At 34.9% G+C, this 14,338-nt stretch overlaps 1 protein-coding gene across 1 annotated transcript in view; it reads right to left on the bottom strand.

The window, feature by feature from the left end:
• Window positions 1–1,378: 1,378 nt before the first annotated feature.
• LOC135079472 (adipokinetic hormone/corazonin-related peptide receptor variant I-like) overlaps window positions 1,379–14,338 on the bottom strand; it is a 149,428-nt gene continuing 136,468 nt past the window's right edge. Inside the window, exon 8 of the mRNA XM_063974129.1 lies at window positions 1,379–1,564. Within this exon, the coding sequence (XP_063830199.1) occupies window positions 1,379–1,564 (186 nt within the window). The remainder of the gene's footprint in view (window positions 1,565–14,338) is intronic.

The raw sequence follows: 14,338 nt of genomic DNA, 5'->3' as shown, positions 1-14,338 counted from the left end.
CACATGAATCTTCATTATTTGTAAAATTTATTTTTTTAATTTAAACAAGTTAAACCTTTTTGCATTCTGAGTAAATGCACATTTTCAGACCCACTTAACAAAAACTATTTTTAATGAAGCCAACTTCCTGTAATGGACGTGCTGGCTGAAAATACTCGTTTCACGATTCAGTTTAGGTATCATTTTCATTTTAGAACGGAAGTATGACCCGTTCATCGAATCCTTAAAATATTTTCATCAAACGAATGCTCGCTGACAAAAACCCGAGGCTATTGAACCTTTAGGTATAATGAATGACTTTTCAGTTTCAACATAGACCTATTATGTGGTTTTAATAAATGTTAGGACTTCACAAAGCTAAATAATTAATATTCATGTACAAGCAATTTAACCAATATCATTTATTTTGAAGCTATGTAGTACTTTATTTCTAGTCTATTATTGATGATATTCACTATGTATTTAAATTTTATACCGAAATGACGTCACGACATGAGCGATACGTCTGAAAATTTGCAGAATTCTAAATTGAATCGCTCTGATATGGATTTCGTTTGAATATTATTACGAATAAGCGCATAGCTTGGATGTTTAGTTGTAACAGTTCTATTTGGCATTTAACATACATTAATATATTACGAGAAGGTGCCCTGAAACTTTAATAAGTATGTTAATATTCAACAAGGTCTAACGAACCTTGTTGTAGCAAACGAAATATGACTCAATGGAAAAGATGAATTAAAATTAAAATGAGCTTTTTAAAGGAGTGAATTTTTATCATCAATCTTTCTTTATTGTACTGTAGGAAGTATCTTCCTATCTAAAAAATTGTTGTTACTAACCAATTAGATACTGAATGATAATTTTCATTCTCAAAAGTATTTACAGTAGGTTGAAAAAATATATTTTTCATTCACACAAGTAGGTACAGTAGGTTGAAAATATATTTACATTATTTACAACTACCTACATTATTCATAGAATAAGAAAGTAACTACATTGTCCTTAACTTGCCAAATCTTATCGAGTTAAATTCTGAAAACGATGTTTTATTTTCTCCTAAATAAATAAACAGAGTTCCAACACAGATCAGCTAATTTTGAACGTGATTTATTTTAATTGACACTAGAAAATACGACAATTAGGTGACTTATTCATAAGTCAACGGGCTTATATGCCCGTTTTCACTATCAATTCCTAATTTTTAGGTGACTCTTATGGTAACACTTAACAGGAATTTTGTTTTCAAAGGGGTCACTTAAAAATAGGGATTGATGGTGAAAACGGGCATTAACTTTCTTACCTAATCCCACAATTTATCACTTAAAAGTCTTGAAATTTAAAACACCGTTTCGGAGATGGTGTCAGTCTTCAACTCCTATGAGTGGAAAGTCCTGTGAGGTGTGTGGAGGACGAACACTTCGCAGCTCTGCGAGGGTTTGAGTGTCCGCTCGGCGAACGAGCGTTCGCTCAGGAAGTGAATCGGGTCCGAATTCACGCTCGGCCCAGCCGTTGAGGTGTCGTCGAACCGCACCGCGTACCGGCGACCGCAGTGGGCCCGGACCTGTGGAGAAACCAAAAGTATATAAAAGTATAAAACTTTTTACTGCGCAAATTAAAATTTCTACCTCTTATTTTTGCTGTTGCTAATTTGCTCGTCTTTTTAGGGTTCCGTAGCCAAATGGCAAAAAACGGAACCCTTATATTTTAAGTTTGGATGGAATTAATGTTCGTAGTCTTTGTTTTACTTGATGTTAAATGTCGTATGCAGCTTTGAGCTAACGAGTAGTGAAGTGGCTACTAAGTTTTTGCTGAACTTTACAAACTAAATAAGTTCATAATTAACGGTACTCTTGTCATAGCTGGGCACCGTTAATCAAATAGTTAACTTCGTTAATCGTTAAACCGTTAATAAAAAAATTAACTTCGTTAAACGTTAAAACGTTACATTTCGCAAGATTTAACGCAAGTTAACGTTAATCGTTAATCCGTTAACACATGATAATAAAACGAAAAAAATAATTGTATGCAAGGTTCAAATAATTTCGAAAGCTTATATCGCGCGTGGAATTTATTCCTCTTTTATGTTTGCGCTCTACAAGCTTTCGAAATTATTTGAACCTTGCATAAGTACAATTATTTTTAGGGTTCCGTAGTCCTGACAAGGAACTGACTGTAATTTTGTGGAGATATGCATATTAATCACGCCGACAAAACGGAAAAATAAAATTTTGAAAAAAAAAAAAAATATTTTTATGGTAGCTCCCCTACATGTAAAGTGCGGATGAATTTTTTTTTCATCTTCTACCCCATCGTGTGGGGTATCGTTGGATAGGTCTTTTAAAATGGCTTAAAGGTTTCTAAGACTATTTTTCGATTTAGAGATCCATTAGCAAAATGTTAAAGTTTAAAGTGAAAATTTTTGTTCGAGTAGGGGGTCCCCCCCCCCTCTAAAAACTAAACTGTTGGTTTGAAAAATCTGAAAAAATCATGATAACAGTGTTCTTTATGAACTTTCAAGGAAAACTATAGCGGTTAGGATAGATCAATTAGTTTAGGAGTAATAGTCGTTTTACTCACGTATTATAAAATTTCATACCTATTAAAAATTCCTAAGAAGAAAATATTAAAAGTGACTTTAGATGAAGTAATCGCTTGCTCCTGAAATATACATATTGTGGTAACGACGGATAACTACGGAACCCTACACTGCGCTTGGAACGACACACACTTGGACAATTTTTTTTTTCGTTTTAGTACAACTGCATTCCAGAATAAAAGCTTGTTTTTAAAAAAGTTTTTTAATTATTATAATTTTATTTTACACTTTATAGTAGTATCTCAATCTCAGAGCCTTGGTTCAATTACAATATAATTTAGCACCAAAGTGCTCGAAAAGTCAAATCCAGCAAACCCAAACTCGATAAGTTTCCACCGTTTCGCTTAGGAATTCCTATGGCCACCTCCTGACTCCATCATCAGGACCCTGAACATCATCTAGTACTAAAGTGCTCGAAAAGACAAATCCAACGAACCCAGATTCGATGCGATGCCGCCGTTTCATTTAGGAGTTCCTTTGGCCACCTCATGACTTCATCATCAGACCAGCTCAATGGTACCATAACATTGCATTGTCATCGTACTTATATCGCTCACCTAGCAGTATAATGGCACATTTACAAAAAAAGCGAAATTGAGTTTTTACGGCCTAAGTGTTTAAGAGTGTATAATTTATAAAGTGGTAAAACGGCACGGCGTTAGTTTTACTATTTGTCGAGAAAGGGCGTTCAGTGTCATTGTACCACTTGCTACGTTCCCCCCGCTTCCGCGCATAACAACGGCTTATTTGTCAGTTGTGCGGGGCGCTCCGCGAGGTGCAATCTTTTCTAAATCTGTGTTGGCGTAAGTGGCAAATGTGACATTTTATTAACTTAGTAAGTTAGTAGAAAAACGGTACATTTGACAAGAGAAGATACATGATTAAACTTTATTTTATTTGTTATAGTTTGATGTTGACTATTTCTTAACGAATCACGAGCCAAATCGATACCTCTGGGCTCAAAGGTCGTAAAGGACAAAATACCGAAAATGAGTTTTTTATACAGTTGTACTCAGAATTTAATTCTCTATCGATCTGTATAATTTAGTTTGTCGAAATTCTCAAAAAAAGTGCCTTTACGACCCATCATATTTGATAAGCTAAACAGATTAATTCATAGTGAAAATTGGGATGTAAATACCATTTGATTTTTTAGTACAGTTAGCATGGTAGTAAAGAACAAGTAAACACAAATTTTTGGGCGTATAATGTACATGTAGTATAATATATTGTCCTATACAACCCAAATTTTCATACCAAAGTCTAAATAATTTGTCCTTTACGCCCTTAGATTATCTAAACAAATATTTTAAAAATCTACAAAGAGAGGATATTAAAACAACTGAGTAGGTAAATTTTATAGCCGTTTCTTATTGTATTTAAGTATGTGCGTTTAGAACAAACGAAAGAACTAAAAAATCATCAAAAATATGTAATAAAACTATTTTAGAGTGTAACGTTTATGTGATTTGTACATAAAAAAATTAATACATCTATCCACATCGGGTAAAGTAATGATGCTTTTTATTATTTCTCATATTTGACGAAACTAGGTATTTGTCAGGTAAAAGATAATTAAAAGAAGATCTAACAAAATGAAAACATGCTATAAATTAATAACGTATTACCTAATTAAGTTAGGATAGTCATCATACAAATTTGAACAATGAAAAAGCTAGATGAGTAAAGGAGTCACCTTACTGTAGTACCATAAGGTGTCATTATTACCCGACTGTTGTGTTTTTTCGAGTGTATGTATGTTTTGTATGCATAAATCACACAAATGCTACGCTTTACAATTGTTTTTAATGATTTCCTAGTAATTTTGACTAACGATCTTTTGAGTTTTGACTGTAACAATTATAATAAATAAGTATAGTTTCTAAAGTTATTTGGATCAGCTAATAAGTATAACTAGTAGGAAAAATATTTACGCTTAACATGGGAAAATATATAGTGTCAGTTGAGACTAAAAAGCGTGAATGCACTTTTTTTTCGAAGTTTATTTTTATATTGAAAATAATTGGCTTTTAAAATATGTAAGAGCAAATTAAGTGGATGTACTTTACTGGAATAAAAAACTTCCTACTTGTAATCTTACTTACCTAACCTTTCTACTTTTGTACCAAGTACAATGACATAATTTTCGTTTGTCCTTAATAATTCTATCCTATCTGCAGTATCATAAGGTCAACTAATTGACAGACTGCCCTATGGAATTAAGTCCGCCATTTGTAGTTTTTCGAAACAATAATAATGATTAAATAAATAAATCAAATCAAATTGGTTTCGGCTTTTCGTGTAGACATTATTATGAAGTTTTATTTAAAACCGTCATAATATTTATTTTTAAATTCGCTCTTATATCGGAAATGGTATCTTCTAGTTCGAAGATATCAAAACTTTTGCTTACTTAAATAATAGTTTCATAAATTGTGTGCATTAAATTTTGAGGCCACGAAAAATCATTTTATTTCATCAAAAAATACCATAATTCATTAAAAATATGTGAAGAAATGGTATATTACATATCAAATACCATAAAACATTAAATATTTAAGCCAAATTATCAATTTTCCCTTGCATAATACCTTACCTGGGTGTTCCGTTATGACCTATGAAAACCTATAAAATTATGTAAATTGTCCTTTATTACCTTGGTTTTGTAGTTTTGTAAAATAAAAATAGACTTACGCCCTGAGTAACTTGCCTAGGACGAATATTTGCGGGGCGTAAAGGTCTTTTTATTGTAATTTTGAGGGCGTAAAGGAAATCTATCTCAGTAAATACTGCCCTAGTCCAGTTTTTCAATACTTCCTCGGAAAATGCTGTGAATTCTAAGCACTTTCTTCTTATAGCTCAAAAAACAAAAAAGTTATTGTCGAATAAAAAAATAAAAAATCGTTTTTTGCTTCTCCTGAAAAGTCGTACTTTGTCCTTTACGACCTTTGAGCCCAGAGGTATCGAAATATAGGTTATTATAATATTTTAGTTAAACTTTTTATTGTATGTTGATTTCAAATAAAAACTTTTGTTTTCTATCAACCAAATTGTCTTTATTTCTAGTTTTCACATCGTGTTTAATTATGGCTTTGGGGCATATATGTCATTTTTGGAAGTTGTCAAAAAGTATAACGGCACAATTGCATGGTTCTTCTTCTTCTTTGACTGCTATGAAGTAACTCCTGGAAACCTGAACTGGATTTTTTTATCCCTAAGTATCTATTAAGGTCTATACTAGTTGCTAAAACCATAAAATCCATGATAAAATGTAAAATGAACTCGTAACTTCGTTTCAAACATTTGTAAAATCTTTGATCCTCATTTCTGTAAAATAAGAAAAATGTAGATGTGTCATTATACTGCTAGGTGAGCGATATAAGTATACCAAATTTCAGCTCAATCGGTTGAGGAAAACTGGTCTTAAATTCAGTTGCAAGAGTGTCCCACACATACTAACAAATGTGTCGTTAGTGATCGGGTGGAAGCCCGAACTTGTGCCCGAACGTACTTGTCAGAACGCGTTTTTCAGCGTGCCTGCTGTATCTTTTTGGTAAATAGTAGGTACTGGATTAACGATTAACGGACTTAGGATAATTTAACGGAAGTTAATGAGTCCGTTAACATTTTTTAAAGTTAACTTAAAAGTTAATCCGTTAATAGAAATGTTAACTTCGTTAATTAACGATTAACGGATTAACGAGTTAATGCCCAGCTATGACTCTTGTACACAATACCAAGCTCTACAGTCTTCGCTTAAACTTTCTGGGAATCACGAATACTAGCAAAAATCTAATTAAAGTACATAATTACACTTCCAACTAGGTGGACCGACGATTTTATGAAGGTAATTGTCGCGGACAGTACCTGATTGTGGGCAGCGCAGGGCCAGTCGTTGTGGAAGTCCTTGGGAGAGGCCTCTGTCCAGCAGTGGACGTCATTTGGCTGAAACGAACGAACGAACATTATGTGGATGTATGTATGAATGTGGAAAGCAAATACTAGATATCAAAAGCTAAATTACTAAAATAAATGTTATTTTAGCGCAATTTCCATTTTAAACTTTAGTTTCCATGCTAGTTTGATTACTTGTTTGAGAACTTATTTCACCTGAATGTAGAAAAGTTATAGTAGGCAGTTACTATCAAAGTTGTTTCCATCCAATGAAAGTTTTTATAACAAAAAATAATTTATCATAGCTGTCCTGACAGACGTCATCCTGTCAATAACATGTTTACTCCTTTTCTTTATCTTTCTGCGTAGCTTTCTTAATTTTTCTTAACATAAGAACATTCTCCTCACAATAACAATTACTATAGAGACATCCATAGCTGGGCACCGTTAATCAAATAGTTAACTTCGTTAATCGTTAAACCGTTAATAAAAAAAATTACTTCGTTAAACGTTAAAACATTTCGCAAGATTTAACGCAAGTTAACGTTAATCGTTAATCCGTTAACACATAATTGTATGCAAGGTTCAAATAATTTCGAAAGCTTGTATCGAGCATGGAATTTATTCCTCTTTTATGTTTGCACTACAAGCTTTCGAAATTATTTGAACCTTGCATAAGTACAATTATTTTTTCGTTTTAGTACAACTGCATTTCAGAATAAAAACTTGTTTTTAAAAAAGTTTTTTAATTATTATAATTTTATTTTACACTTTTTAGGGTTCCGTAGCCAAATGGCAAAAAACGGAACCCTTATAGATTCGTTATGTCTGTCTGTCCGTCTGTCCGTCCGTATGTCACAGCCATTTTTTTCCGAAACTATAAGAGCTATACTGTTGAAACTTGGTAGGTGTATGTATTCTGTGAACCGCATTAAGACTTTGATGCAAAAATAAATAAAAAAATATTGGGGGCTCCCCATACAACTGAAAATCAAAAATTTTTTTTCATCAAACACATACGTGTGGGGTATCTATGGATAGATAGGTCTTCAAAAATGATATCGAGGTTTCTAAAATATTTTTTTTCTAAACCGAATAGTTTGCGTGACAGACGCTTCCAAAGTGGAAAAAAGTTAGTCCCCCCCCCCTCTAACTTCTAAAATAAGAAAATGAAAAATCTAAAAAAAACATATGATGTACATTACTATAAAACTACCAACGAAAATTCTTTTAAGCGAGATCTAGTAAGTAGTTTTTTTTTTTGTACATGAAAAAGCGTGTACGATAATAGCCGCAATAGTTTCAGAGAAATGTGGTGCGACTACTAACGCCCACTTCCGTAAAAATATTCCATAAACATACTACTTTAGGCGTGCTGTTTGAATGTGTGTGATGTGTGTATGTGTGTGGTGTGTGTATGTGTGTGGTGTGTGTATGTGTGTGGTGTGTGTATTTGTGTGTTGTAAGAGTGTGTTGGCTTTAAAAATATAGAACCCAAGTTACCCGTTTAAGAGATTTTCAATCTCCTGATAAGTGAGCGTATGAAGCCATTTATCAATCACAATTTTACATTCACGCAAGGTAAGTTTGTAGATGTTGAGAAGTCTATTAATTTTATTTGTATAATTTAGGACTCAGGAACCGATATTGTCGACTAGCCACTCCAAGTACGCAGGACTCCAATCTGCACACTTTGTCATGTCTTCGGGTCTTTTCTTCCCGGTTAGATTCGAATACCGGAGTACAGTTTGCATGATAAAAGAGTGTCTTACTCTTGGTAACTTACAAAAAGCATATAGTTCGTTGGTTGGAAAACGAATGGGGTTGTGAGTCATGACTTTTAAGACAGCTCTTTGTGCCCTTTCCAGACGTAGGAAAGAGGTCTTAGAAGCGTTACCCCATGCTGTGATACAGTAGGTCAATACTGAGTGGGCAAGAGCATAGTAAACAGTCCTGAGGGTGGTGAAGTTGGCTGAGGTTCGTAAATTTCTAAAAACAAAAATCAGCTTTCGAATAAACCACGGATACTCTCGGCGCACTTAAGGGACTCTTATCTAGGTATAAATAAGACGTCAATATGTAGGTGACAATTTATTGCTTGACACAGGTTGTCAATGGTTCCCTGATGTTGTCAAAGGTTCAAAATCCTCCAGGTATATAAAGCCGGGGAAAAAAATCTGGACACCGCGGTACAGCTTTACGCGTCTCAAAGTACAGTGACATCTATTGGCCACTAACACAAACAAGTTTCATGGAAGGTTTATACACCCTTGCAACTAGTGATGTGATCTGACAGTTCCAGGACAACGTACTATCTATCATTACGCCTAGGTATTTAATGCTATTAGTTCTGGAGATACTTACACAGTTGCAGCTCGCATTTACAGCAGATATTCCACACTTGTGTGCAGTTATATCAAACAAAGAATCAGGTTGGGAAGCAAGTCTAGGAGCAAAGGTTATAAATTTGGTTTTGTCAGTATTGAGGGTAAGCAAATTTACTGATAACCATTCCATGACTGTCTTCAAAGCAGATTCCGCACGAGTACGCGTTTCTGACCAATTAGATCCTTGAACCAAAATCGCAGTATCGTCAGCATACGTAATGATTCTGGAGTGATCCAGTGACATCATACAAAGGTCGTTAATGTAAATTAAAAACAGAGTAGGGCCAAGAACACTACCCTGAGGAACACCATAAGTGATACATACATCTTGACTGGTAAAGTTATTTTTAATACCTCGTAAATCGTAAACCGCTTATTACCGCGTAATCTTTCATACAAATAACTTAAATTAAAAAACGAATAATTTTAATTTCATAAATCAATGGTACGGAACCCTTTGTGCATGAGCCCGACACGCACTTGGCCGGTTTTAGTAGTATCTCAGTCTGAGAGCCTTGGTTCAATTACAATACAATTTAGCACCAAAGTGCTCGAAAAGACAAATCCAGCAAACCCAAACTCGATACCTAAGTTTCCACCGTTTCGTTTAGGAATTCCTATGGCCACCTCCTGACTCCATCATCAGGACCCTAGACATCATCTAGTACTAAAGTGCTCGAAAAGACAAATCCAACGAACCCAAATTTGATGCGATGCCGCTATTTCATTTAGGAGTTCCTATGGCCACCTCATGACTCCATCATCAGACCAGCTCAATGGTACCATAACATTGCATTGTCATCGTACTTACATAAATATACCAAATTTCAGCTCAATCGGTTGAGGAAAACTGGTCTTAAATTCAGTTGCAAGAGTGTGGGACAACTCACATACTAACAAGTGTCGTTAGTAATCTGGTTACAAAAACTGTTGTTTTGGGTTCTGGGAGTTCTGGAAGCCCGAACGTACTTGTCAGAACGCGATTTTCTAGCGTTTTTCAGCGTGCCCGCTGTATCTTTTTGGTAAATAGTAGGTACTGGATTAACGATTAACGGACTTAGGATAATTTAACGGAAGTTAACGAGTCCGTTAACATTTTTTAAAGTTAACTTAAAAGTTAATCCGTTAATAGAAATGTTAACTTCGTTAATTAACGATTAACGGATTAACGAGTTAATGCCCAGCTATGGAGACATCCGTCCAGCCGTTCACGTGTGATGCCGTGAGCAAGAAAATAGGGATTCATTTTTCGGTCAGCCGTTTGGTGTAGTGGTTCCGAACGGACTACTATGCCGAGAGGTCCCGGGTTCGATTCCCGGCCGGGCAGAAATTGAAATGATAAATTTTAATTTCTGTGATGGGTCTGGGTGTTTCTATGTATAATAAGTATGTATTTACAAAAAAAAAAGGATTTAAGTAGGTATGTTTACATCCGTTGTCTAGTACCTATAGACAAGCTTTGCTTAGTTTGGGACTAGAAGCGTAGTGTAAAATGTCCAAGGATATTTAGAGTATATGTAATATTCATATTTTTGGTCAAAAGGGTATAGAACCCTTCTAACCCACCGCACTACCAAACCACACTACCAGTAGTGTCTTGGGGGAATATTTTTTCCCTTCTACACTATCAAGTCAGTAGTGTCGTGGGTAATTTATAACCTTACATCTTCATTCCCATCGACACTCCTACCATAACTAAATCTATACTAATATTATAAATGCGAAAGTAACTTTGTCTGTCTTGCTTTCGCGCCTAAACCACTGAACCGATTTTGATGAAATTTGGCATAGAGATAGTTTGGGTCCCGGGAAAGGACATAGGATAGTTTTTATCCCAGTTTTTGAAACAGGGACGCAATAAAGTTTTTCTGTGACAGACAAAATTCCAGGCGGGCAAAGCCGAGGGCGGAAAGCTACTATAAGATAATCCAGTAATAATAAAATACATCTACTGTCAGTATCACCATTGTCGCCACATTATTACGAGTAAAAGCTTTTACGAACTGCCTTAACCATTTGCATGGGAGGAGTAAATTGCGCAGAATATTTTTTCCGCGATTCCTTCATTTCTATTCATTTCGCGATCCCTCCAAAATTGTGTCATGTGATGTCAAATCAAATTATCGAGTTTCTCACTCGACTCAGTAGACCGCCGACCGCGAAAAAATAATGAGTTTATTTTTTCTTTAATTGTTTATTTCGTTTTGTGTGTATTTTTCTATAATTTACTGAATAACTTAAAAATGTAATGTGTGCTTCATATTTCCTCATATTTTACTGCTTTATTATAAACGTCGTGCTCATAATATATGAGTAAAGATGAAAGGAACTCTGTCTATCAAAACAAAGTTTATACGTAAGAGTTCCTGTGACAGACGCATGTTACGTTTTCATGGCTAAATAAATAATGATGTGTTGTGATCAAACCCAAGGCAAGTATAATAAAGGTTACTTTCAAAAATAGGGGATAAATGTTCGTATTGACAACACATCATTTCTTACCGTAACAGTTATTAATATTTATTACTATTAAGATTTGAGTAAAAAATTAAAAAAATGTATTTTTAAAAAAAATACGCATGTGCGGCTAAGTCACTAAGTAAATCGACCTAATTCCATATGAGCGAAGAAGGTGGGTACTAAGCTTATAAACATATTCCGAATTAATTAAACCTACCCTTGACGGGTGTGCGGTGCATGTATGCAATAAGTACCTACTTAAAGTTGACCTAGAAACGGTACTTCAACAATGTTTGACTCGTCACCTTCTGAACTCTGACCTTACTCCAGAATAAAACTAAATCCCGCTACTGCCTTGGAACGTATGAATGTATCGTCATAGACATAAACGTGACTTTACATGCCAACGCCAACGCCGGTTTTTGTGACAAGATCAAAGGCTATAAGGGCTTCACGAGGTTGGAAATGCTGATAAGAAAGGAACAACGTGTGGCAAAACTTTAACACGATTTGAATAAGGTACGTATTTAGCGGTTCCAACTTCTATTACCACCTACCACTATCCTACCACCTACTACTGCTAATGCTACTACTATACGGCTACCAGCTTTAATACCAGGTTAGAGCTAGAGTTTTAGGTTACAGCACAGAATAATAATGTTTATAGTTCGTACTGTAAAATGTTAATTGTAAAAAAAAACCTAAATCTTCAACTCACACCACTTCATTGAACGTGTAGCGTTGCAGTTTTGGCTGTTTTCACAAATTGATTTTCTTACTCGATATTTGGATTTAGGATACCACTAGCGACATCTATTGGCGTGATTTTGAATTAATTTGCAATAGATGGCGCTTTTTGCTCAGTCAATTCAAATATATTTTATTGAAACATTTCCTAATGTTTTTGTTTTGATTATTCTATTCTTTAATAGAATATTTTCAGTGTTCAGGAGATTGTTTTCATCATGGTTTTTATTAGTATTTGCTTTTTATCTAAGCGGCGAAACGAAACGTTTCGCGATGTCAATGCGAGTCATTGTCACTCAGTTGAGCTGTCAAATCACTTTGGAATTTTGGTCGATCGTGCGCAACCGCAATTTTATTATTTTCGGGGATGTAATCCCCTGTGTTTCAAATCGTGTGTTGCAGAATGCATCCACGATAATTTCTTAATATAATTTAAAATAATCACACATGAGGTAAGTTCCCGTCGGAGAATTTATTTATTTTTCGTGATTGATATTTTTCGTATTCCAGTACGTGGTATTTCATGTGATCGTTTCTTTCAGAAATTCCCTAAATCCTATTCGGATGAGGGTATTGGGATGCTGAAGACTGTGAGTGAAGCTCAGATTAGCGAACGGTCTTCGTAAGTATTTATTTCCCATTGCTGGTTTTTTTCATAACCTAATGCCACGTTCCACATGTGATGCTGACACTCGTATTTTTCGTTTCAGATGCGGGATTTCAAATTTCATATTTCACAATTTTATAATTTAAACATAATGTTTTGAAGATATTTCATATATTTTAATTTCTCTTCATTTCGTATGAATTGTTTCTCCTTTCTAAACTGCTGATCTCTTCGCATTTCCTCCTTGTCATCAAACCTCTGTCTCTGCAAGAGTTTGAACGCTTACCTGTCGAAGAGATGCAAGAGCTTCATCTGGCACTGCGCGCTTGAGGCCGTGGAGGACGCTGCTTGGACCCTAAAAGTGTGCGAGACCCGTTGGACCCCGGAAGAAGAGAGGAACGTTCAGGGTAACGGCTTATAACCGCATGGCTTCCAAGGTACCCACTTTTCCATCCTTCAAGTAGGAGTCTTTCCGACCTGACATCGTGCAGTTATCTTAACTAGTAGAGTCTTTTAATATTTAGGCTGAGTTTTAAGAAATTTGTAGTGGCAATAATATTCACCAAACCGAACCTAATTAACCTTTAACTACTGACGTGGGGGCCTCTCAGGCCTTGCAAAAGTCAAATTGTTGAATTTCTCCTCTCCCACGTGCACGACACACCCGAATCTTTTAGTACCTTCGAGTTTCATTGCGCCGAGGCTGTCAACAACGGTGCACGTGATTGCACGCGCAATTTCAGTAGGTAAATTAATTTTAAAGTTTCTTGTGGGCCTCTCAGGCCCCCACCTCAGTATTGGCGTAACTTTTTTTGTCTATAGTTTTCATTTAGATGTCGTTTTTTCTTGAAATAATTTGAAAAAATCTATAATATGAAGCCCACAGTATGTCGTCCGAGAGAAAGCGGTATCTCGAAAGTAAAAATAACCAGCATTTAACGAAAAATAGAAGAACAGTAGTTTTTGGCACGTATGCTAGGAAATGATAAGCCTGTACCTGTCTATCAAGATTTCAACGATGAAACCAAGTGCCATACATGTATTTTGAAGATTTAAATGAAATCTACATTTTAAAAACATGTATGGCTTCCTTCACTGAGCAAAGGAAGTTTATCCAGACTGTGTTTAATTCGCACTATTTGATGTGTGTAATTTTTTTCCCCCTATTTCATATTAGGATTACTGATATATCATTAGCTAAAAAGACTATTGAAAATTATGATTCCAAGTTGATTTGTTGAATTTATGAATATTTTTCATGATAACTTTGTGAATCATGACTTCATAAGATTTTTGCCAAAAATGCTACATGTTTTCTGAATATTGAAATAATATGTACTTATTAACAAATAATTTACATAAAAATCGTTTTATTGTATTTAACCCTTAACTGGTATCGTAAATTGGACATACGTAACTGGTATCGTGGGGGCCGCGCGGCCCCCATACTATGTTTGCTTCTAGCAAGCATGTTTTACCTTATATACTTGAATAAATGCTCATAAATGATATATATCAGGCTTTTTCTATGTAATCATTTAGTTTTTATTGTATTAAATCTTCTTACATTATTACTTCAAGACATTACATAAATAGTAACAACTTTTTACGTAATATTTTTTTAACGTTACAAATATCTATGAA

The sequence above is a fragment of the Ostrinia nubilalis genome, chromosome 16 (genome assembly GCF_963855985.1).
Source record: "Ostrinia nubilalis chromosome 16, ilOstNubi1.1, whole genome shotgun sequence".
Taxonomy (NCBI): domain Eukaryota; kingdom Metazoa; phylum Arthropoda; class Insecta; order Lepidoptera; family Crambidae; genus Ostrinia; species Ostrinia nubilalis.
This window is presented reverse-complemented; position numbering and strand designations above follow the sequence as displayed.